The sequence below is a fragment of the Pollachius pollachius genome, assembly GCF_949987615.1.
Source record: "Pollachius pollachius genome assembly, chromosome: 8".
Taxonomy (NCBI): domain Eukaryota; kingdom Metazoa; phylum Chordata; class Actinopteri; order Gadiformes; family Gadidae; genus Pollachius; species Pollachius pollachius.
This window is the reverse complement of record NC_136941.1, coordinates 13,286,852-13,310,763: the sequence shown is the minus strand read 5'-3', so window position 1 is coordinate 13,310,763 and position 23,912 is coordinate 13,286,852. Positions and strand designations below refer to the sequence as shown.

Here is a 23,912-nt window from a genome sequence, read left to right as displayed (position 1 = left end):
GTGACGTTAACTAGGTATAGGAATGGGCTTAACATATCCCAGACAATAACTCGTATGAGGCAAAGACATAACTGTGTCGTATTTAAAATCAAATACTTCACTGCCCAAAAGCTACCTGAAAGTTAAAGGCTGGTTTTCTTCATTGTATAACGTTGGGCAACGTATGATTCTTTGTTGATTTTTTCCTATTTGCACATAGTGTTGTGGTTGTTATTGGATTGTTAGTTTTCACCGATCTGTGAAAATACACTGATTGACAGGATTAGGTTTGATTAGATGTCTTTATAGGACACACTGTGATAAGCTCCTCTCATGCTTTGGGTGTTTAAAAGACTAAATACAAATCTAGTTTTAAAGACTAAATCTACTGTAACTCATACATGTATTATTTTTATTAAGATGACACTTGATCATTAAAATAAATGCAAATAAAACTGACAAAAACCAGTTATGCTAAACTTGGAAATTCTAAAAACCACAAAGACAGATACAATGACGGATTAACATTAATATGTGTCATTAAGCAAATAATGCTTAGGGTAAAAGGCAAGCTACAAATTTACATAGAAAGAGGATATCTGTCACCTTCCTCACAACAATACAAAAAGCAACACGTCACAATAATATACAACAATACTTTTGTGATCGTTTTTGGCAAATCCCCCTAAATACCTCTCACATCACTTTTTAATTTTATTTGGAAAAGTTTTGTATATATCACTCACTCCCAAAGTACACCATTTAGCCACTTCACAAAGCAGAACACTATGTCCTTGAAGACGTGAAACTGCCCAAAGCAAGATCAACATAAGGAAAGCGTGTTGTTCTCAATGTGATACTCGTCTTTAAAACATGGAATGTATGCAACAGAAAAGGCAACCATAAATATGTACATCCCTGAAATAAACTAATAAAATAAATGAGAATTAAAAGTCAAGAAAATTGTGGGCGCCAACAGTTCTGCTTCAGCATAGCGTTGTGGTTTCTTCTCTTCCTTTCGGCGGACGGATTTCACAGTTAATTTCATGAACGCCATCTTCTTCTGAATCCTTACGATCTTACACACACAAAATCCATTTCATTGTATTTCTTTATAAAGAGTGGGAAAAAACGTGATTTCTTCTTCATTCGTTATCCTATTAGAATATAGAATCTCTCAATAAATAATGGCTTATGAATTTGACTAAGGCCTTGTCACACACACACACACACACACACACACACACACACACACACACACACACACACACACACACACACACACACCATCACCACCAGCCCTTCTGGCAGCCTGGCACATTGCTTATCTGTGCATCTCCACAATTAACCTAAACACACAACACAGATATACATCCGCCGTGCTCAGCCTCGGTCGTGTCTCATTCAGTCCTTCCTGACCACCCTGGATTGCCCACACAGTGGAATCATTAAGGGAAACTACAAACTACAATCAAAAGGCATGAGTAGAAAGGAGGGATGGGGGAATTGGTTAGAACTCAAAGTCATCTTCCGCCATGTCGATGGCCCAGGCAAACTTCTCTCGCTGGGTTTTGTTGTAGACCTTCTCGATGGAAATTTCCCACTTCTTGCACCTGTGCAGAAGAAGACGAAAGGAGCAAAAGAAGGGTCAGAGATGAGGGAAAACCAGATAGGGCTAGGAGAGGGCTAGGGATGAGCTATAGCTAGGGGAGGGCTAGGGCATTGATGGGCTCAAGCTAGGGGAGGGCGAGGGCTAGTGGAGGGTGGGCGAGGGCTTATCCTGTGGCCCAGCCCAACCACAACAGACCCGAAGGGAGAGGGGGAGGGAGAGGAAGAGATCCACATACTACAACAGTAGAGGAAGGACTTTGTAGTGTGTGTGTGTGTGTGTGTGTGTGTGTGTGTTTGTGTGTGGACGCTCCAGAGCATAGAGCTTAGAAACAAACCCCATTGTTCCTCACTCTCTCTCTCTCTCAAACACTCACACACACACACACACACATACACACACACACACACACACACACACACACAGACACACAGACACACGCACACACACACACACACACACACACACACACACACACACATTTCTCCTCTTATTTTGCTTCTGCGGCTGTTAGTTTTTTCTTTTTTTGGTCTCCTCTGCTTTTTTTTTTCCCACAGCACGAAAGCATTTCCTGCCTTTCTGTCACAGAGGTGTATCTCTAACGGCCCTTTTCGCTAAGAAAACATGCACAACACACACACATACAAACGCATAGACACACAAGCACACCATATTACTATTATTTCCACATTTAGAGGGATGGTTAAAACCCCCTATTGCTAACCTCCACCTATAATACTAATATGTGTACTTATAATGACATAATCTAGAAACTACAGTTTGAAATGAATAACGATTGATTAATAATCATGTCTTTGGTGCATGCCATGCCAGCATTCCCTCTGCAGCAGCCTCAATAGAGACATCACTACCAGGCCACAGAGATGCGGGGGTCCAGGTAGTTGAGCTTCGAGGTGCCCAGAGCGATCTGCTTGTTCTCCTCTCGGTCGGTCGCCTGCATCTGAAGATTCATCAGCTGCTCTTCTATCCTCTGTACTGTCTTACGCTTCGTCTCCACCGCTCTGACATAGAGAGAGAGAGAGAGAGAGAGAGAGAGAGAGAGAGAGAGAGAGAGAGAGAGAGAGAGAGGGAGAGTGTGTGAGTGAGTGAGAGAGAGAGATAGAGAGAGATTTTGACAGTGAATCATTGAGAAATGGAGATAAATAAGAGGGAAAGGTGAGAGAGGGAGAGAGAGAGAGAGAGAGAAGAGAGAGAGAGAATAGTGGGGGATGGGCAGCCGTGTTGGGTTGAGACCAGAGCGAGGGAGGTAGAGGATGAGAATGATTAGATACTTGATCAAATTTGATGAGATTGATGTTTAAAACACAGTGGAACAAAGAGATGAGGATAGAGTTAAAGGCATGATGGTGTCACTTAGACTTTAGAGCAAGGCCCGGCTGGCGAAGAGGATGGTGGTCTCACTTTTTGCTCTTTTCGTCGTGAGAAGCCTTGTGATCTGCCTTGGCAGTCTTCAGCTGTTTCCTGGATGTGGCCAGTTGCTTCTGTTTGTCATCAATCTGGAATCCTCACAAACACACTTCTGTTCATCCGCTTGCCAAAATATGTATCTATAAATGTACAGGTCAAATGATTGTACACATATACTGTGAATCTACCGGACAAATCAATTACCATGTGGTACATGCAACTCAATTATGCCGCCGTTGACGTAGAAAAGCATGAGTTACACTGAGTGAGGTGGCCATGGGTTTACCTTGGTCTGCAGGTTCTGCATGGACTTCTCAAAGGTCTTTGGTGGGGCTCTCTGGTGGTTACAGAGGACGGCCACTGCCCGGTTGGCCCGGTTGTACGACAGGATCTTGCCGGGGAGGTTGTCATCGGCTGTCCACAGGAGACAAGAATAACAGCAGGGAAAGCGTCAACGTTATAGCAGAAAATATTGTTTGCTTGTATGAATATAAACTCAAGTGGCGTGAAGTTCCGTTGATGTATGCTACATCACAGATGTCTGTGAGAGCCTGCGGTCACTCACGGGAGGTGAGGGCCTTGAGCTGCTGCTGCAGGGTGATGGAGGCGTTGTAGGTACGGAACACCTTGGCCGTCAGTCCGTCCATCAGCTCCTGTAAGTGCTTGTTCAGAATGGAGGTCTAGCGGGAGAGGGGGTAGAGAAGTGCGTGGAGAGTCAGTGCGACAAGGAGGTACAGCCTTGGAATGAATGAGTGTGTGTGTGTGTGTGTGTGTGTGTGTGTGTGTGTGTGTGTGTGTGTTTGAGTTTGTGTCGTACGTTGAGTCTGTCGAAAAGGTCATCTTCGGGTTGCTTGTTCTCCAGGAACAACTGGAGATTCTTGAAGGCCTGAAGATGTGGAATTTGTATCAATACATATTCAATTTAATGAAAAGTACTACACACGAATATTTGAAATAATGAATGTAATGTCACATGTCTGCCAGCTGGGGATGCCATTTGATCCTTTTCAGGATGGAAAAGCACAGGTGTTTTTGTGTTTGTGCTAATAAGGAAACGGAAAGGATTTGTCCTTAGATATTTGTTTTTTTAAGAGGAAAAGAGAAGATGCTGTGTGTGTGTGTGTGTGTGTGTGTGTGTGTGTGTGTGTGTGTGTCACTAATAGCAGGAAACAGACTGCCCCATGAGGCAGAGTTGACGGAAAGTGTTTAGGGTCTGGTTCACCTATCTGTGCAAACATCCTCCTTGACTCTCTCTCTCATACCCACTCAGACACGCACACAAACCACAGCTGACCTGTTGTGACCTTATTTACGCTATTGCCGGTCTTATTGAGCAGCCAAAAATTAAGTTGTGTCAATTTCATCCACAATATCCAATCCCACATCATCATCACACGCTATGTTACTGATCCTTTACTTTGAACTATCTCTGTCTCTAGCACTCTCTCTCTCTTTGTCCGTCACTCTCTATCTCTATCTTTCTCTCTTTCTATCTTTCTATTTTCTGTCTTTCATCTCACCCTCTTCTCCACAGGGATTTTGTTGTAGTAGCGGATGGAGTCCTTCCCCAGGAAGTCAAACTCCACCACATACTCCTGATCGTCCATTTTGGGGTAGAGGTTGATATGCTCCACCCTCAGGGAGCAGCAGCCCACCGTGTCCGCCGTCTCGCCCTCCTCCTTCTCGTTACCCGCTCTCAGCGCCAGCTACAGGAGGGAGGGCACACTGCACGTCAGCATCACCAGGCTACAATATGGCCAGAGCCTGGCTAGGGCCTGGCTAGAGCCTGGCCAGAGCCTGGAAAGAGCCTAGATGGAATTTCACTTCTTCCTTTACTCCCCAGTTGAAATGTAGTGCAACACACGTAAATAAAACACTATTATGTCTGCTGTTTTCCTTATCCCCCTTCATAGACGGTGCCAGCAAATACAGGAATACTAGCTAGATGTCCAGTCCCTCCAAACAGAGACCATGTTTTCTGCTCACTTTGTCTATGAAGTAGAGGGCCACGGCTCTCTGCCGGATCCTCATCTCCTTGGACTTCCAGTCATCTCTGTACTGAGCTCGCAGACGCTCCACGCATTTCTTCAGCCGCCGCGCCGTCTCGTACTTCTGCCAGTCCTTCTCCCCCTGCGTGCGGGCGCACACACACACACACACACACACACACACACACACACACACACACACACACACACACACAAACAAGCAAAGAAACAGACAGAAAGGAAGTGAGAAAAGAAAGTGAATTATTGAGAACTGAAGATAAATAAGAAGGAAATGTTGGAGAGAGAGAGAGCGAAAGAGAGAGAGAGCGAAAGAGAGACAGAGAGAGAGAGAGAGAGAGAGAGAGAGAGAGAGAGAGAGAGAGAGAAAACAACAACGAAAAAAAGAGAATGTGGTCCGAAAACATTCAGAAAGTGTGTGAATTCTGATGATCATTGTGGGAAAGGAAGAAGGACGTACATCTAATACATCTAATGTATTTTGTTCATTCCCATACTACAGGAGGGGGGTTGAGAGGCGAGGCAGCGGGGGTACCTTGATCCGGGAGCTGGGGTTCAACATGATGTACTTGATGGAGCCCTGGATGTTCTCCGTCCAGGACACCAGCCACGTCACCTTGTTGTCGTGGCGCAGCTCCTTCCAGCGCGTCCCGGCGGGGGGCTTAGGGTGCTTTGAGTCCCTGGAGACGGGAGAACTACATGTGAGCACTTGGGATGCGAGCAGCGAACAGCTCTGTGTTGTTGACCGCTAGAGTCTGATGTTCTGCTGCTGCAGTCATGTTCTGCTGCTGTTGGGATAATGGAGAACGAGCGTGGCAAAAAACACAATCTGTTGAAGAGCAATAACGTACGGGGTAATCGTTTCCCCTGGGGAGAAGTTGTTGTTTCTACAATAACAAAGAGTACAGGAAGACTACATTTGACACAGTGAAGGGGTAGCAAGTGTGTGTGTGTGTGTGTGTGTGTGTGTGTGTGTGTGTGTGTGTGTGTGTGTGTGTGTGTGTGTGTGTCTGAGTCCCTCTATACATGTGTGGCTGTATTTGTCTACGAAATATGCCACACGCATCTCATTTCATGTCCAGATCACAGTACACTGTAGGCGGAAGGAATGTGATAACAACTAGGTAAATTAACAAAAGTGATTCTTTCTGTCGACTGCTGAAACGGAAACTGGGGACCATAACAATAGGACAGGAGAAGGGGAAGGTTATAGTATGAAGGAGAGGTGTAGTGTATGGTGAAAAGAACAGGAAACCAGATCAAAACCGACACGTACACATTATGATCATTGTTATTATAAGGCACCAGAGAATAGTCATCAACCCACAGCATTTCCTCTTCCAGAAAGATAACATGAATCGCACACCTGGTATTAAAAGTGTTAACGGTCTTGAACATGTCAGGACACATGTGGACGGGGACTCCACCTTGTGGCCGGTAGGCTGAACTACATGTGACAATGGCCGTGGATTAGCCGTAGGGATGGCTAGGTCACTCACTTGCTACAGTTGATGATGATGTCTTCTGGCCTGATGCGGCGCTTGAGCATGCCCATCTTGGGGTGGTCGCCTCGTCCGCGGAAGAGACCGGGGGGCTCGATACGGAAGTTTCCGATGCGCTCCTTGTGGTTGTCCATGAGGCAGAAGCCGTACTCCTGAAGGATCCTTTCGTTCTCCTCTTTGATTTTCTGGGGAAAATGTTCAAAATGCCTTCAAAACTCTGTACACCATTACGTGCGGTAGGTGTCACGGGGTTAGGGTGTTGATAATGACTATGGTTGTTTGCTTGTGTTTGGATGTTGTGTGCTTACCAGTTTCTCATCTTTCGACATCTGTTTCCTGGCTTCTGATTGGGCCTTGAAGTACTCGCCCATCTCATTGAAGTTGCACTTGTTGAGGTCGGTGATCTTTGACTTCTCCTCTGGTGTCATTTCCTAGGAAGGAGCGCCAGAGAGGAAGAGATTGAGCAATGGTGCAGGTGAAAATGAATGCTCTCGAAAGGCGAAAACGAAGAGGCCGCTCACCTTTCTCCAGTCTTTGAAGAAGTTCTTCCTGAAGATGTCCTTGGTGGTGTACTCGTGATCCAACATCTTAGCAAAGAAAGTGGCTACCTCCTCAGCAGGTGGGCTCAGTTTCATTTGCTTACCTTAAGGAATCCAACATAAAGAGAGATGCGCGTTCACACATCACCATGAATGAACCCATTCTCGGGAAGTAGCATTCTCTGCAGAGGCTCAGAAACACCGTGATCCTCACCATCGCAAAAAAACCTGATGTGGGGAGGAAGGGGCTCGTAGGGGAGGGCAAACACGGGCCCCTTGTGTTCCAGGAAGCGCCACTTGGAACCGTCTGTGGCCCTCTCTTCTTCCCACCTTACAAACCAAACAGAAGAAATAATAAAAAACCCGATGGGAACATTGGTAAGTGCATACATACCGGAAGAATGCTAACCAAAACCCTTTTACCTGTAATTTAGTATATGTGTATTACTTCTATTTGTATTAATATTCGTTATATGATTTTTTTTCTATATATATGCACTATTAAATGCCTAAATGCTGCAGATGTTCATATGCTGGAACATGAGCAGAACAACTATATATCCCTTGAACTCACCATTTCCACTTCTCTTCCTCCTCCTTCTTGGGTTTCTTTCCTTCCATTCCCTTTTTGACCTTTGTCTTCTTTTTGGGCTTTATGTCCTAATACAGATGTCAAGATATAATCTCTGGGTAAGAAATATGCACAGAAATTAAGATCCCATTAACTATGTGAATATGTGAAGGAAGGCCCTTCCTCTATGTACCTCCTCCTCCTCTTCATCATCGTAGTCTTGTCGCCTCTTCTTGGCCTTTTTCTCATCATCTTTCTTAACTTTTTTGGGCTTGCAATCAAATCTAACAAAAAACAAACAAAGACATGAATGATGCATGCGCCTCACTGGCTGCAGTAGTTATCCATACGCTGCATGTATAACTATGTATTAACTCATATATAACAACATCAGCAGCACCCGTCTGACAGTATTTGTAACCATTTAACATTTGTTACTCACTCCTCGTCCTCTCGTTCCCTCTTGGTTGGCTTCTGTTTGGGCGAGGGGTCAAATCCATTGTCGTCCGGCTCACTCTTAATAGGAGGTGGGCTTTTCTCTCTGGGTCAATATTTCAAGACAGATAGATAATGAATAAACACTAAAGCCAGCTATTGAGTCTATTAAAGCCACCCACCAAATTCATTACATTACTTATTATTTTCTTTTTTGCGTCCTTTTTACAACGTTTGAATAAATTCACAAATCAAATAAATAATATTATAATACAGTTACATAATAATACTACATTTCTCAACTAAATTCTTGCACACCTTGCGTATCCATTTTCATTTTCCCTTTTCGGTTTATCTATGTGGATTGATTTGACCTGTGAAGATACAGAAGAGGGTAATTTAAGAATCGGTCTGCTACAAAGGGTTTGTAGTAAAGTCAAACAGACGGCTGCGAAGGCAAACCTTCTCATCTCTCCTCTTCTCCTTTTGTTTTTCCCTGTGCTTGTCGGAGCTGCCGTTGCTGTGTTTCAGCTTCTCTTTCTCTTTGTCCCGCAGCTTCTTGTCAGAGTCTCTCCCGTCTCTGTGCTCACTGGGAAAACAGAAGTCCAAACAGAGAGGTCAGAGGTCAGGGGGGCAGGGGTCAGACGGTGGCTTCTTATCAGACAGTAATTAATTCCTAACTTATGATAGTTAAGAAGACATCAACAGTGAAAGGAATTAATGCTGATATCAACTGACAAATAAAGAGTAGAAAATGTCAGTGCATAGGCATGACTGGGAAAATACACAATAACACAGGAAATCTGTATTTGGTAGATGTTATGGATTTACCAAATACGTATAGGTGTAGTTCTTTGATTGCTATTAAAGGAAATGTGTTGCTTGACATATAACAACATAATACATGAATCTTGATCATTTACTGAAAATAATGTCTAAATTGTAAATATTGCCTCACTATTTGCTTTATGGTTTTATATTTTAATAATTTACAATCACAATAATCACACAATGCAGTTGACAATCAACAAAAGGTTGGCAGTAGTAGGATTAAAGGTATTGTCTGAATAGACATGTAAATTGTTATCCTTTTGAGATAGAGCTCTCCACTTAAATGAATGGTCAATAGGCGAGGAGACATTTGTACAGGGCTCCCTACCTGTTGCTGTGCTTGGCTTTCTCCCGTTCCTTGTCTTTCTTATGGTCTTTGTGTCTGTGTTCTTTGTCTTTGTGCTTGTCTTTATGCTTGTGAGAGTCTAAAGGGAAACATGTGTGGTTCACTGGGCATGTAAACACTTCACAAAAGATGTTATCGTATAATTTATCTTGTGAATATGTCTAAAATGACATTCCCGTTAGTATGGCTTTGATACAATTTTGAATATGTATTTAACTATCTACATTAAAATATATTTTTCTAATAGTAAGATTGAAAAGATGACAATATTTTTTACAATTAATATTATTTTACAATATTAATGTACAAAGCAGAACATGGAAATACTAGGTCCATTAAAATAGCATTTGGAACAACCTATCTTTAGGCTATTCCACCTTCACACGAACTTGTGTTCAAAAGTAAAGCCTTAAAAATGTACATGATGAGCAAACAAGTCAAAGACAGAGAGTTGATATAATACAACCCGTGTGCTTTCAAGGAAGCATATCTTGATCAACAGAACAAAAATTAGAAGAGGGGCTTTTCCTCCTGCTTCAAACCAAGATTATTTTGCTCTAGCAACGTATTGTCAATTTCTCTGAAGAAGAAAGCCCACAAGACAAGACGGTGTTATTGACCAAGTCAGTAAAAAAGTACGTGCGTAAGACCAAAGAACATTTAAGACACATTCTTGCAATATTTCGGTAAGAATATATAAAGTGCGAGCGGACTTGGCCTTGATCATCACCTCGTGGCGCCCCGCTGTCATCACAGCTGAACAGCGGCTGAAGACATTCCCATAAGAACAATAACAATCATCACTCTGTTCTTATGAAGGGGGCTTGGGCCTAGGCCTACTTTCCAAAAACAATTTGCCCCAACATTTGTGGATCGACACAAACCTTCCTTAAGTCCAAATTAATGGCCACATAATAAACATGCGTTTAATTATAAGGAAATCAATGCCATATGCTTTTAATCATGTATTTTACCTATTTTCTCATTTCAAAAGTTTACAAGTACAGTCTAATGATGAATCCTTATCGCCCTGACGAAGCAATACACCGCTGCGTGTAATATAATACAGGTACAATACATCTGGTCAAAGGACCGCAATACCGGCCGACAGGGGAGATAGGCTCCCGGCTTTCGCCTCCATATCACGGCAGGCACTTCCCTCACTGGTCGGCACCCTGGCCGTCAGACAGAGAAAAAGAAAATGGCGTAGAGACTAAGTCCTCAACCCCAATTCTGCTACTTTCGGCTCTAAAATTAGGCATATTTGCACAAATATTTAATAGAGCTATCGCATGCATAATAAACACGACGCCACGCACTTCAAGAATCAATCCTTAGAATACAATATTTACAACCACAAGGGTATTTTTCATACCCTGTTTTTGAACAATAGACGCAAGAGAGTGGAGGAGAAGGGACTTAGTCTCTGGGACGCCATTTCTGTCCTTTAAAACCTAACAGTAGACAGTTCATGATACACAATAGAAATCAGGCTAAATGTGAATGAAAATCGTTACTGCATGACCTACCGTTTGTTTTAGATCCAGAATTGACCTGAAATTTTGAAAGACAAAGGTATTAAATATTTCTACTTTCTAAATGCCGGTGTCTTGGTTATTCAAGTTCCAGTGGGTAGAACAAGAATTCCTGGATACATCACCAATTAATTGCATCCGCACATCAATTAAAACTATGATCGTGATAAAGATAAGTATTTGAACTTATTTACTTCTACCCATTATTGCATACCCTATTATTACCAGCCAACCACGACTTATTATCAATACATGACTGATGTGTGACAGACGTATAAAGACATCGCTGACAAAGAGCTACCTGATAATCTGTATTTCTATTATCTCCGCTCATCTTCAAGTTGTTGTGTAAGTAAAAGGCAGCCACAGAAGACGCCTGTTCAAGAAGCGACGTTGGCACAAGGAATCCTTGATAGTCTATGCAATGGAGTCGGTGTGCGCTGGTTTAAGTCCCATTATTTAGACAGTGCGCATGCTCATATCAATTTGAATGGCGAGAGGAAAAAAACTCTGTGGGGTACCTCCCTGACAAAAAAATCAAAATAATGCATAACTGACTCAAATACGTGTCAGTTACAAATATTAACGAGGACCCATTCAACTTTCTATTTAATGGGATACCATTTGAACATCGATTAAGGTAAATTGTAAGAGACAGACTATTTGAAAGGTTACAATTTAACAAACTTGTCAGTGCATTAATGCCCTACCCCATTAAACACACAAATTGTATACATTGGATATATGTATTGTTATGTATTGTATTGTTACTTTGAAAGTCAGCAATAAACGAGAATATATACATTTTAAATAATACAAGGATTTCACAAGACAAAGCAGTAGAAAATTTAATTGACTTTTACAACATAATTATACAATCATAACAAGATCTAATATCGGTCTTCACGTGATTAATCCAGCATTAAAAAACAAAAACACATCATTCACACAAACTCATAACCACACACTAACTACAAACTCACATAATAGCAGGGACAAAACAGAATTTAATTATTTTAAAACAATAATCTGTACATAGGTTACACACTCCAGTGAAATTCAGAATTCACGAGCAGGAAACCGTTATCAGATGATTACAAATGTTTAAAGTACAGTTCACAGGGTACCACAACTGCAGTCAGGCCTATTTAGACTTCCTTCGTTTGGCCTGAGTGGGACTCGCTCCAGTCTCTGCGAAGGACAAACAAGAAAGATCATCGGTTGAGATGCATGTGAGTGGAAAGATTGAGTTACAGCAGTGTTACAGAAATCGCTTTTTTGCTGAATTAAAAAAATAAAATAGGCATTCATGACAACCAATTGTGGATGATAAAGGGATAATACAAGAGTATAAGTACAAGAGTACATCCATATGTACACATGTTCTGACTGAAATTTCTATTGTGATAGATATACATTTCCAAAGTAAATGTTATAATTTACATAAGGTATATAGCCAGTCCCTCCCACCCACCCACCCACACACACCTTTGGAAGCAGCACTGGAGGCAGCGGGCCTGGCCGACCTCTTCCTCATCCCGCTGTCCGCTACGGGCTCGTCCTCCGCCTCCTTGTCCGCCCGGGAGCTCCTGCGACTCGGACCCTTGGGCTTCTCCACGGCAACTCTGGAGAGGCAGACAGAGGGAGAAAACAAACCGAGAAAGACAAGAGTGGGGAGGGAAGAAGAGGTTGTTAATGAGGGTAGGCGCAGGAATCCTTTAACCCTCCTCTGGTCAGAGTTACAATACCACATGGGACTCGGCTGTTTCTCCTCGTCTACCACAGATACTGCCCGTCTTCAGCCCCCACCGTGTCCACTACGAGGTGGCAGGGTCGGCGTGGACACTGCGTGTGTCTTGGCAGCACCAGTACGGCTTAAATACATACCTTGGGACTAAGTTGATGGGCGTCTTTCTTTTCTTTGCCCATCTGTGATAGAAGTGGAAAAACAGCGGTAAACTAAAAACTGTGGTGCGCACAAAGCTTGGGTTTAGTTCCCCCTTCATATTTTTGGGAAAATTAAAATAAACCCAAGAAAGAAAGAAATGTGATGGCCATAAACAGAAGGTGAGAAGATCAGTGAAGAGGAAGCTTAAGCCTCATCCTTAAGAGAATGAGTACTGCGGTTGATCTATCTTTGAGACATGCATTTGAATTGTTGAAATGTTGCATGCCATGCATACATACCAAATGTTGGGGCCACGCGGATCATTGATTTCACCATGTACCCCCCTGGCCAACCAAATGAACTCCCTGAGTTTCAGTAGAGTTAGAAATGTCTAAGCATTTCCCGTTCACAAGCACTGCACTTTAGACGTGGCCAACTTTGAGAACATCGGCAGAATGGTATACCTTTATGGAAGCCCAAGCCCACGAATCACCACATGGTTGAAAAAATAATAAATGGTCAATATTATTTCAGGACCTCACCCTTGTTCTGTGGCGACTTCTTCAGATGCTGCAGAGAAAAAAAGAGAAAAAAATGTTAGCATCAGTCATAATCGAGAGATATAGGATATATATCATTTATGTTTCCATGTAAGAAAGGAAATAAATTGGAACATACTTGTCTTTTCACTGGCAATAGGTTCCTGTGACTGTGGACCGGCGGGCTCAATTAGTGCTGGGGAAGATCATGAAGACATGTCAGCTCATACATACTAGGGATGTCTATAACTCAACTCAATGGTCGAATAATCAGTGGGTGGTATGAACGAATAATCGATTATTCGATGTGTGCCGACATTTAAAAAGGCAGCCATGGATCATCGGCAAGAAATCACTTAATATCTTAAACATTGCATAAGAACCTTACGGGAAGGTAATGATTGTTCCAGGTATTAGTCAAACCCTCAGGCGTTACCAGAGAAACAAAGTTATGGCTTGTGAAAAACTTTCTATTTGAATGGGAAAAAAAGTTAACGCACCAAATGTTAAAAATCGAATTTTGACCCTCGGGAACGAAGAAGCGAAGAATCGAATATTCGGACCCATTTATAATGCATACAACGGAAAACTCAGCGGAAAGTATCCTGGGAATAGCTGATAGCCAAACACCTACCTGGAGGGACTGGGGCAGACTGCGAGGGAGGGCCCATCGCTGGGGACTCAGACGGGGCAGCAGCCTCTCTGATGGGATCAGACGGTGGCGAGGACGTGGATTGGGCCACCTCTGAAGCCGCCACAGGGGGGGCTGCTACAACGGAGGCTGGGGGACTTTGTACAGGGGCAGGATTGGGGAGTGAGGTAGCAGAGGAGGCAACGGTGGGCATAGGAGCCACAACAGGAGCCTGGGTGATTTTAGTCGAGACAGCGGCGGGAGCAGAACTCGAAGCCTGGCTGGGAGCCTGAGCAGGGGCCGCAATGGGTAGGGAGGGATTTGGGAGTGGGGATGGAGAGGACACTACGGTGGACACTTTTGAAGCAGCTGCCGTGGCCTGGGTCACTGGGGCATCAGTTTGACTGACTTGACAGGCAGAAGTAGAGGGCGGGGCTAGTTGAGCCAAAGACGCAGTGGCAGGCGCTGCAGGCTTCTCCCTGGCGCTCTGCGGTGGGTCTTGTGGACAGGGCCCAGGGGCTGCCACCTGCATGGGCTTACTCTGAACCAGAGCAGGAGAGGGAGGACCCACAGGGCTCTTTCTCAGCGGGGTTGTGGCCCCAGGACTAGAAGAGGTGGGCGGGGAGGCCAGGGGGGACTGAAAGGGTGACGATGACGGGGCTGGAGGGCTGAGACGGGTTGGCGGCGGGCTGCCTAACGGACTGGACTTCTGACCGAGGGCTACCTGTACTACGTTTTCAGTTTTGACAGTCCCACAGTTTGTCTGCTGGGGGGCCGGGGGTGTGACAGCTGGGGCCGCTGAAGACGTATTGGCTGTCAACTGGACCTGGCCCCCGACTGTTCTAGCGGGCTGAGCGCTGGACACTGTAGTGCCAGAGGGCTGGGTGGAGCCTGGAGCTGGCGAGAGCTGGATGTTTGTGGCCACTGTGACGGGTGCTACCATGGTTACTGGCTGGGACACCACGGTTGTGTTTGGGGCCACAGAGGCTCCAGGGACCTGGAAAATAGGGTTGATAAATACAGGATTGGTAGTGATGAATTGGGGCGGGCGGGGGTTTGGGGTCTGCTGTCGGACGTCCTGCGGTCTAATATTTTTGTTGGTAACGACCATGGTTGGGACCATGCCTGGTGGTGCCTGCGTCGTGGGGGCAGGAGTGATTGGGTTCGAGGTGACAAACACAGTAATTTGACTTGGGGCGATGGGGCTTGACGCGGCGGGTAACTGTATGATAGAGTGAACACCAGCCGCAGGCTTGGGGCTAGGGCTCGGCTTGGAGCCGACAGAGCTGGTGGTGAGGCTGGAGCAGACAGCCACTAGAGGACTGCTGTGGCTAGAAGAGGCTGACTGGGGGGCTACAGCGAGGGTGACATTAGTGTTTGGAATTGGAGCAGAGCCGTGGGTAGTCGTGGCGACGATGCTCTGAGTGGGATGGACAGCTTGACTCAGGGAGGGGTTATTGTTGAGGCTGGGGACGGAGGTTGGATTAGTGTTGACGTTAGTGCTCGCAGTTGTCTGCACGCTAGGGCTGCTGGTTGGAACACAGGGCGCAGACTTGGGTTTAGCTTCCATTTCCACCTGGGCAGGGGTTGGAGCAACAGGGCATGGAATGTCTGAGGCCTGAGAAACACTGGGCTGTTGTCTTTCTGGAGCCGATGGAGGCTTGGGACTATCCTTCGCCACATCCCTGGCAAGCGTGCTCTGCGTGGGCCTCGGAGGCATACCAGCTGCGTTGGGGTTTTCCAGAAGCTGATTGAGAGACACTGGTGCGTCCTTTGAAGCGGACAAGGCCTCGGGAACAGAGTCTGGCGTGGGTGTCGTGTTCACAGGTTGCCTCTCAACCAAACTTGCTTGCGGTACAACTCCACCCTCATGGGGTGTGGGGACGCGGGGACTAGCCATTCTAGTAGGGGCAGATAACTCTCTGGAAGGCTGAGGATGGGTCATGGATTGGGGCTGAGGCATGGTTCCCTGGCTTTCTTTGGGTCCCTCGGTGGGGTTACCCTGCATGCCAATGAAGGTGTTCTGGGCAGGCTGAGTCTCGGGGGCAGGAGCTACTGGTGAGGGCATGGATACCAGATTGGAGGCTACTGAGGGGTGGTTCAGCATCATGGTAGATGGCGGAGCATTTATCATCTGCTGCTGGTTGGGAGGACCAGCGAGAGCCATCTTTGTCCCTTTCTGCCTCCCTGGACTTGGAGTGGCTGCTTTCCGGCTGGAGGCTGGACTTGACCTTCGGCTGTTGCTGGGACTGGCCCTTTTGGCCTGCCCTCCGGACTGCTTGTCCTGCTTACTACCTGGACCTGCCGCCCCACCTGCAGAAGAGAAAGATTGCTGCCCATTGTTACCATTATTTCCACCGCCGTTATTTGTGCTGCCTTGCAGGTTTAAGCTTGGTGGGGCCTGCCCTATAGCCTTCAGCGTAGTGGGGTTCAGACCCTGTTGGTCAAAGCCCCTATTCAGGTTGGGTTGCCTTGGAGGCAAGGGAATGTTGATTTTAGGGGGAAACAGCCCTGCGATGGAGGCATTGAGTCGCTCCGGGGACAGGTTGATTTCGGACGGCTCTGTGCTGGGTGGCCGATTAGTCGGAGTCAGGGGGTGATGGTATGGCCTGGGGCTTGCCCGGTTGGGGGTTTTGGGCCTGGAGCTCTGCGAGGTTGTTGGAACGTTAGGGAAGTGGATGCCAGGCATGGGGCCTCCTTGTTGCGCCTGTGAGGGGAGCTGCTGCTGGGGACTGGCTCCAGGGTGCTGGGGCATGGACGGCGGAAGAGGGCCCTGCTTCATCATGTGAGCATTGGATGCTGGATTGACCATCATCTGTTGGGCTCCATTTCCAGACTGCATCACCAGCTCTGGGACTCCGGGCCTGCCCTGCATCATGTGGGCTCCTCCAGGGGCCTCTTCTGTTTCAGACCCTTGGGAAGCCGGCCCGACATCTGGATGAGACATTCTCCGCGGTCCTCCAGCGAGCTGGACAGGGAACAGCACATATAGCGTAAGCAAAGTGAAAATCTGAAAATAAACGTCACATGAGCTTTTAAAGCAGGTCCTCACCTGTGCGTTGACCCCCAGAGGCATCCCTCTAGGTTTGTCAGGTGAAGGCGGCACTCCTACATTCCCCTGCAGGTTAATCATCGCAGGCATACCTCCTTGTTGGGAAACTGGCATTCTGTGAACGTCCCCTGGATTGACCATCCCCCTGGGAGGCAGTTGACCTCCAGGAGGAATGGACATACGGCTCTTAGCCTGTTCCTGCTGCATCTTCTGCATCATCATCATCTGCTGCTGCTGTTTGTGAAAATAGTTTGTCACAATCTTAAACTGGGGACCTATAAATATATGTATTGTTGTTGCTATTGAAGAAGAGCATTAGAAGGGTTTTAATCTTACCTGCTGTTGAAGGTGTGCTGGCTGGGCTTGCTGTTGTTGTTGTTGCTGCTGCTGCTGCTGCTGCTGCTGCTGCTGCTGCTGTTGTTGTTGTTGTTGCTGCTGCTGCTGCTGCTGAAGCTGGTGAGGATGCATTTGAGCCTGGGCTTGGCCAGGAGGCTGGGTTACGGCCATCCCCTGCTGCCCCTGCATCTGCATTTGTTGCATCTGCTGCTGCTGCATCTGTTGCTGCTGTAATTGCTGCTGTTGCATCTGCTGCTGCATCTGCTGCTGTATTTGCTGCTGCTGCTGCAAGTGCTGCATTTGTTGTTGTTGTTGTTGTTGTTGCTGCTGCTGCTGCTGCTGCTGCTGTTGTTGCTGCTGTTGTTGGATAAACTGCATGGGCACCTGCTGCAACACTCGCTGCTCTCCGGGTTGGGCAGTGAAGCCTACAGAGGTAAGTAAGTAAAACAATATTATTCCAATAAAAACCAATGTATATACATTGTACAGAGAACTGCAATTACTAGAGAAAGGAAATGCTGAAGGGAATTTGATGACAGGTTAGATATACATCGATATATCAGCAATTACCTGCAGGCCTGTTGGGAAAATCAGGGAGTTTAGGACCAGAGGTATCCATGACTAAACTGTGATCTCCAGCCATCCCAGGTAGGTCAGAGTCCTCCAGACCAGAAGCCCCATCCAGACCACTGAGGAACGCAAGACAAGTTGCAACAAATAAACATACTGCACCATAGCAGCAGTAAACAAAAATGGGAACAAAAATCACAGGGCGGTGTGTTGTCTTACCCAAGGCCATCAGCTTGCTCTCCTATTTTAGGTTTCTTCTTTCGCGGGGGTTTCTTCTTCTTGGGCTTGGCCTGGTTATTACCCCCTGCTCCTTGCTTCGCTCCTGGCCCAAACTGGCTGGCAGAGATATCACTCTGGAGCAGGTTGACCAGCAGTGGGCTGGTCAGCGTTACATCCTTGTTAACAGGGAAGCCCCCTTGCGGTCCCACGGCCCCCGGCATGGGCATCTGCCCTTGGAACTGTGGGTTGAAGTTCATGCCATGTCCTTGAAAGTGGCCGTTGCCCACCTGCATGTGCTGAGGGGTTCCCATCATGCCTTGCTGCTGCTGTCCCTGCATATCAGGCAGCATCTGTTGGACACCCATTTCACCTGGCCCGCTGTTTGGGTCACCCAGTGGATGTTGGTGTTGCTGGACTGCCTGTTGTTGTTGTTGTTGTTGTTGTTGTTGTTGTTGTTGTTGTTGCTGCTGCTGTTGTTGTTGTTGCAACATTGCCTGCTGTTGTTTCTGCTGCTGTAGCTGCTGCTGCTGCTGTAGCTGCTGTTGAACAAGGGGATGCCCAGCAGGCAGCCTCATCTGCTGCCCGTGCATACCCATCACCTGGTTTGGATTCCCGGCCATGGGAACCTGCTGCTGCTGCTGCTGCTGCTGCTGCTGGTTCATCTGTTGCTGCTGCTGTAGTTGTTGTTGTTGCTGCTGCTGCTGCTGTAGTTGCTGCTGCTGCTGTTGCATTTGTTGCTGTTGAAGCTGCTGCTGTAACTGCTGTTGCTGAAGTTGAGCCATTTGTTGTTGCTGCTGTTGTTGTTGTGGAGTCAAATGCTGCTGCTGCTGGCCGACCTGGGCCTGGAATGGAACCATGTTCCCTGGAACATTTGGTGAAGGGCCCCGCATCATCTGGCCAGGCATGACCCCCGCCGGAACCTTTCCTACAAAAGCCTGCTTGTTCGCTTGCATCTGATTGGGAACCATTTGTTCCATCATGGTGTTCTGTTGCTGTTGTTGCTGCTGTTGTTGTTGTTGTTGTTGTTGTTGTTGTTGTTGCTGTTGCTGTTGCTGCTGTTGCTGCTGCTGCTGTTGCTGCTGTTGTTGCTGCTGCTGCTGCTGTTGTTGCTGCTGCTGCACTTGCTGTTGTTGTTGTTGTTGCTGCTGCTGCTGTTGCTGCACTTGCTGTTGTTGTTGTTGTTGTTGCTGAGCTTGCTGCTGCTGCTGCTGTTGCTGTAGCAGCATGGCCTGGTGCCCCTGGCCTCCAACCATCTGACCCTGCCCATGCATCACCCCCTGGCCTTGTTGAGGCATCAACTGCTTGGGTGGGGTCATCCCTCCTCTCGGCCCCTGACTTAGGGTCCTGGAGAGGACCGTCTGACCTCCGCCCTGGCCTTGAACCATCTGGCTGGGGGAGGAGGACACGGGCTGGGCCTGATGCTGGAGGCCCATCATCTGGGTTTGGAGGCCAGGTTGCGTCTGGCCCATACTAGCTCCGGCAGCGGCACCAGGAGGCTGACCACCTGGTACACCCATAACATTAGCTTGGGCATGAGGCGGTCCCTGCATGGTGTTGGAAGCAACGGAAGATGGCTGTGGCCCTATTTGAGTAAGAGAAGAGCAAGTTTTACAAACGATGTAGATCATGTTTTTGGTACCACGAATCCCACAACTATGAATAATCACATTTAGAAATAGCATAAATCCAATACCTACACAAGCTTGGATTTATAACTAAATTATAGGGATGCATTGTTAACTTTGAAAGCCTTTAAGCCTTTTCAACTTTAATGAAAGCCAAGGAAATGTGAATCTGGTCAACCGTTCTTTATTTGAAGAGCCATGGCTCCATGTTACCTTGATGAGGCATGGCTTGACCGCTTTGCAGCTGCTGACCACCTCCCCCTCCTGGTGTTCCAGGGGTAGTGCCACTCACTTGACCCTGCACAAAGTTCTGATTCCCAGGCATGTTTGAAAACGCCATGGGACGCTTTTGCATGCCTGCAATAAGAAATCAGTCCGTGACATACAGACTATCATTAGTCAAACTGTTGTAATCAAGAACATTTTACAATCCTCCCAGTATAGCATAGATGGATAGATAGAGAAACTATAATGTTTGTTAAAGACGCAATCAGAAACATTTCAACTAAGCTAAAATAACCAAGACATACATGTAGTCAATGCTGATTTAAATAACGTCATCAATAAAATCACACCCTATAACTATAGATCTATTCCACAAATAACATTAGCTGGTCACACAGTTGCTAAGCAAGTTAGAGTTTAAAGAACACTGTTACCGAGTTCTTTTAATCCTGAAAGTCTCCCGCCTACTACAATCTTGCACATTGAGCTTTTAACCAAGAGCTTATGTCTGCCTACCTGGCATTGCACCCGGATGAACCTGAGCCCCTGGCTGTCCATGCTGAGGCATTCCCATAAAGCCTTGCTGCATATTCCCTTGCGGTCCGAGAGCCGCTCTTCCTGGGGAGCCCACACCCTGGGGGAAGCCCTGTGGGGTGGTTGGTCGCTGGGCCATCATTGGAGGGGTCCCGGGGGAACCTTGCTGGAAAGGAGACGAGGAGGAACCGGGGGACTTGGCGGCAAGGTTACCCTGCTGTCCAGGGGCTGCCGGGAGCGATGGGGGGGGCCTAGGGGGTCCTACTACACCCCCAGGGCCTGTCTGAGGGCCTTTAGGCTGAGGGGCTGCAAACTGTCCCATGCCACCCTGCTGCTGCTGCAACTGACCCTGTCCCATGGCATTAAAGACCTGTCCAGTTTGCTGGCTGCCATATGGGTAGGGAGGTGGAGGGTGATTGGGAGTCTGAACGGCAGCGAGGGAAGGGGGGCGCTGACCGATTTGGCCTTGAGGAGGTGGCTTTCTCCATGCAGGGCCCCCTTGGGCGGCTGGTGGCTGCAGGACCCCAGATGGTAGCTGGTTCCAGTTAGGAGGAGCAGCCATCGGGCCTGAGGGGTTGAACGGAGGTCTAGGTCCAAGTTGGGACAGCTGCGCTTGCTGCTGTTGTAGTTGTTGTTGTTGTTGTTGTTGTTGTTGCTGCTGCTGCTGCTGCTGCTGCTGCTGCTGCTGTTGTTGTTGTTGTTGTTGTTGTTGGTGCTGCTGCTGAAGCTGTTGCAAGGCGGCAGGGTTAAGCTGCCTGCCAACCTGCAATGCTTGCATGTGATGGGCGGCCTGTGGGGGCATTTGACCCGAGCCGTGGGGACCCGCCTGTTGGTGCTGGAGTTGCTGCTGCTGCTGAACTGACATCATTGGGTCCATCCCGTCTGGGGGAGAAGAATTTGGGTTTAATTTTCTGTGAGCTCCACTTATGTTCTATCATAAAGTAAGGGGAAATAAAGTAACAAACCTATCTGAGCGGTTGATCCTCGACCTCGGGGAGGCATCTGTCCACTGCCGCCCGGAACCATCACCTGCCCGGCCATGCTGGGCCCAGGGGGCACCATTGATGGATTGGGCATCCTCATAGCTAATAGTCAAAACACACATGGCCTTAATAAAGCGTTCATGCAGGCAGTCACACACACCATAAAACTATACAATTAACTGGAAGATAGTACCACATGGTACTTTGGTACCTGAGGTCAGTGTTGTAAGGAATAAGCTCAGACTCTCTGAAGAATATTAGTTTTATTTCAGCGTTATAAGCAACCTGGGTTTTACCTTGATTCAGTAACTACCTGTCGTAAATCATTTTCCGATAATGGGACATCAAGTCATGGTTTATTTAGCTCATCCTTTCATTATTTTAGTTACTGTATTTTAACGACCTAGTCAGCTAAAATAAGAATATATGATTCTGTGACTTATGTGCATAGTGTTTCTACGTTGTCAAGCGAGCATCTGTTCTATAGTTCTACTCAGACTGTCGTTAGACTGTATGATTAAAATAGGGAGGATTCCCGTTATTTAAAATGAGCGCACACACTTTACATTATTACATTATGGACCAATCAGAATGGTGGGGTATGAAGAAAGATTAAGGAGCGTTAACCGTGTGTGCATCATACCTGGGCCAGGCTGACCTGGAAACCCCATGTCCATTCTCATCTGGCCAGGCATCCCGATTGGCCCATTCACCCGGACCTCTTGGCCTCGGTTCTGGCCCATGGCGACATTTATGGGTCCCTCCCCTGGACACAGCAGCCATAAACACCAAAGAGCAAGCTTTAGGTTAATGTTTCCAACATGTGTACTTATTCAAAAGGTTGGGTGCATGCGACACATATCAATAAATGAGCTCCGCCATACCCTCTATTTGTACTGAGAGGATGCCCAGGTCTCGTAGCTGTTGCTGATTGTTCTGGGCCAGCAACCGCAGGCGTTCTGCAGCATCCCTGGGGATGTTGAAGGTAACACGTACACTGTTCCATTTCTCCACGCGCTTTGGCTGCAGTGTCTCTGAGCCTAGAAGGAGAATGGAATATGATGAAGACAATAAACTGAATTGGTAGAGATGGCGGGTGCAAAATGGGATAACATAAGAAGTTGTTAGCGCAGATGATCGGAAGCGCGTGCAGCCTGCTAATAAGTGATGCTTTACAAATATCCGACACTTTACCTAAATCAATAATGCTGGGTATGCCATTTACAACTCTGTTGAGTTTTTCTGCAAAGTCTTCATCCTCCAGGTTTCCTTTAAAAGCAACAAAAATTGTAAAATGTCCCTCATCCCCATTGCTCTCTTCATTGCATTCTTGCTCAACACAGTCCTCTTGGGTTCCGCTTCCTTGGCAACCACCTGTATCTTCTACTACATCCTCCTCTACTCCAGAGTCCCCATTGGAGTCATTATCACCTTCCAGCATTTTTGCCCCCTGGGGCAGCTGAGGTGGAATATGTGGATGTGCCATCCTCTCCCTATACTAGGAGTGGCCTGGTCAAGCTTAGTCCGGTTATGCTGAAACAAAGGAGGAATGGGTTTTTTTTAGGTCCCAATTTTAATATCCAACTTGGAGGATTACTAAATAAGGACACACAAAACGAAAACGTTTTTAAGATGTACAGTTTCAAAGTAACTGAATCTGTTTATGATCAGCTAGATCTGCTAACGCCAGTTACTTAAGCTTTGTAATCACTGTTCCTGCCCAAAGACAATATGCTGTGCACATATTGTGTCGATTCAATGTAATCGTTTTTTGTGCAGAAAAGAACCCGATCTTCTCCTAGACATATGCATACAAGCTCCCAACATAAAGCTGATCCACCGTAATGAGCTAGCTCCTTATCTGTCCGCATCACAGGCCTCGGAACAACCAACCTTCGAGACAACATCTGACACCTGAGAATTTATGCTTTACGTCATCCAGTACATGCTTGCAAACGCGACGTTATTGTGTCAAGTGACACGGTGCTTTTGGTAAGTATGTCACGTAAATACTTTTGAACACGAATGGCAATACAATACTTTTGAAAACGGCTCATTAAAGCCATAGTTAGCCAGCTAGCTAAATCTGGCTAGTCCATTAGCATTAATTCATCGTGAAAACATTGAACAATTCTGAACCCCTTAATTAGGCGATTAGTCGGCCTGTATTGCTAGAACTAATTCAGATGAAAGTACACAACTTGATACAAAATAAAAATATTTATAAAAAGCCTTACCAAACACATCCATGAAAATAGAAATGTATCAGTTCGGCCTCTGCGAGCTAGAGATGCTAGCACAACATGATCACATCAGCAGCGCTGCAGGAAACCAGAGCCCGTCACTATGGTTCCTAGTTGTTTAGGTTCCTAGCCCGTCACGAAGGTTCCTAGTTGATTAGGTTCCAAGCCCGTCACAATGTTCCTAGTTTCTTAGACTCCTAGCCCCACACGAAGGTCCCTTGTTGTGTAGGTTCCCCCAGCCCGGCAGGAAGGTCTCTAATTGGATAAGTTCCTAGCTGTCATCTAG

General features: G+C 46.6%; 2 protein-coding genes across 5 annotated transcripts; both read right to left on the bottom strand.

Annotated features, from left to right (window-relative positions):
• Positions 1–511: 511 nt before the first annotated feature.
• Positions 512–11,185, bottom strand: top1b (DNA topoisomerase Ib). The gene is made up of 21 exons (XM_079740676.1): positions 11,083–11,185; positions 10,776–10,800; positions 9,229–9,325; positions 8,532–8,658; positions 8,388–8,443; positions 8,077–8,175; positions 7,828–7,918; positions 7,638–7,723; positions 7,278–7,393; positions 7,046–7,167; positions 6,833–6,955; positions 6,522–6,709; positions 5,558–5,702; positions 5,003–5,146; positions 4,537–4,722; positions 3,834–3,902; positions 3,582–3,696; positions 3,303–3,430; positions 3,011–3,105; positions 2,461–2,610; positions 512–1,592 (listed from the first exon to the last, which is right to left on the bottom strand). Exons 1-21 carry the CDS (start codon positions 11,113–11,115, stop codon positions 1,490–1,492), a joined length of 2,298 nt encoding a protein of 765 aa, XP_079596802.1. The 5' UTR covers positions 11,116–11,185; the 3' UTR covers positions 512–1,489.
• Positions 11,186–11,609: 424 nt separating this feature from the next.
• On the bottom strand, positions 11,610–23,762 carry ncoa6 (nuclear receptor coactivator 6). 4 transcript variants are annotated; one of them, XM_079742191.1, is made up of 17 exons: positions 23,621–23,762; positions 22,578–22,916; positions 22,268–22,423; positions 22,027–22,149; positions 21,366–21,485; positions 20,383–21,282; positions 19,855–19,998; positions 18,017–19,598; positions 17,798–17,916; positions 17,228–17,652; positions 16,892–17,125; positions 13,843–16,807; positions 13,348–13,404; positions 13,212–13,239; positions 12,669–12,710; positions 12,270–12,406; positions 11,610–11,972 (listed from the first exon to the last, which is right to left on the bottom strand). In XM_079742191.1, exons 2-17 carry the CDS (start codon positions 22,867–22,869, stop codon positions 11,926–11,928), a joined length of 7,371 nt encoding a protein of 2,456 aa, XP_079598317.1. In that variant the 5' UTR covers positions 22,870–22,916; positions 23,621–23,762; the 3' UTR covers positions 11,610–11,925. The 4 variants fall into 4 exon arrangements, with proteins under 4 accessions (XP_079598317.1, XP_079598318.1, XP_079598320.1 ...); XM_079742192.1 differs by having other exon boundaries at positions 16,892–17,122; XM_079742194.1 differs by lacking the exon at positions 11,610–11,972 and adding an exon at positions 12,969–13,034 and having other exon boundaries at positions 12,335–12,406.
• Between the last annotated feature and the right edge of the window lie 150 nt (positions 23,763–23,912).

Bases quoted from the DNA above. Each gene is read 5' to 3' on its own strand.
- ncoa6 (XM_079742191.1), bottom strand. From the start codon at position 22,869: ATGGCACATCCACATATTCCACCTCAGCTGCCCCAGGGGGCAAAAATG. The intron at 21,283-21,365 runs GTTTGTTACTTT...CTTCTCCCCCAG, and splicing joins AGGATCAACCGCTCAGATAG to ACGGGATGGACCCAATGATG. The intron at 17,126-17,227 runs GTAAGATTAAAA...TTTCACAAACAG, and splicing joins CAGCACACCTTCAACAGCAG to CAGCAGCAGATGATGATGAT.
- top1b (XM_079740676.1), bottom strand. From the start codon at position 11,115: ATGAGCGGAGATAATAGAAATACAGATTATCAG. The intron at 8,444-8,531 runs GTTTGCCTTCGC...GTATCTTCACAG, and splicing joins AGAAGAGGAGAGATGAGAAG to GTCAAATCAATCCACATAGA. The intron at 3,697-3,833 runs GTACGACACAAA...CTCTCCCGCTAG, and splicing joins ACCTTTTCGACAGACTCAAC to ACCTCCATTCTGAACAAGCA.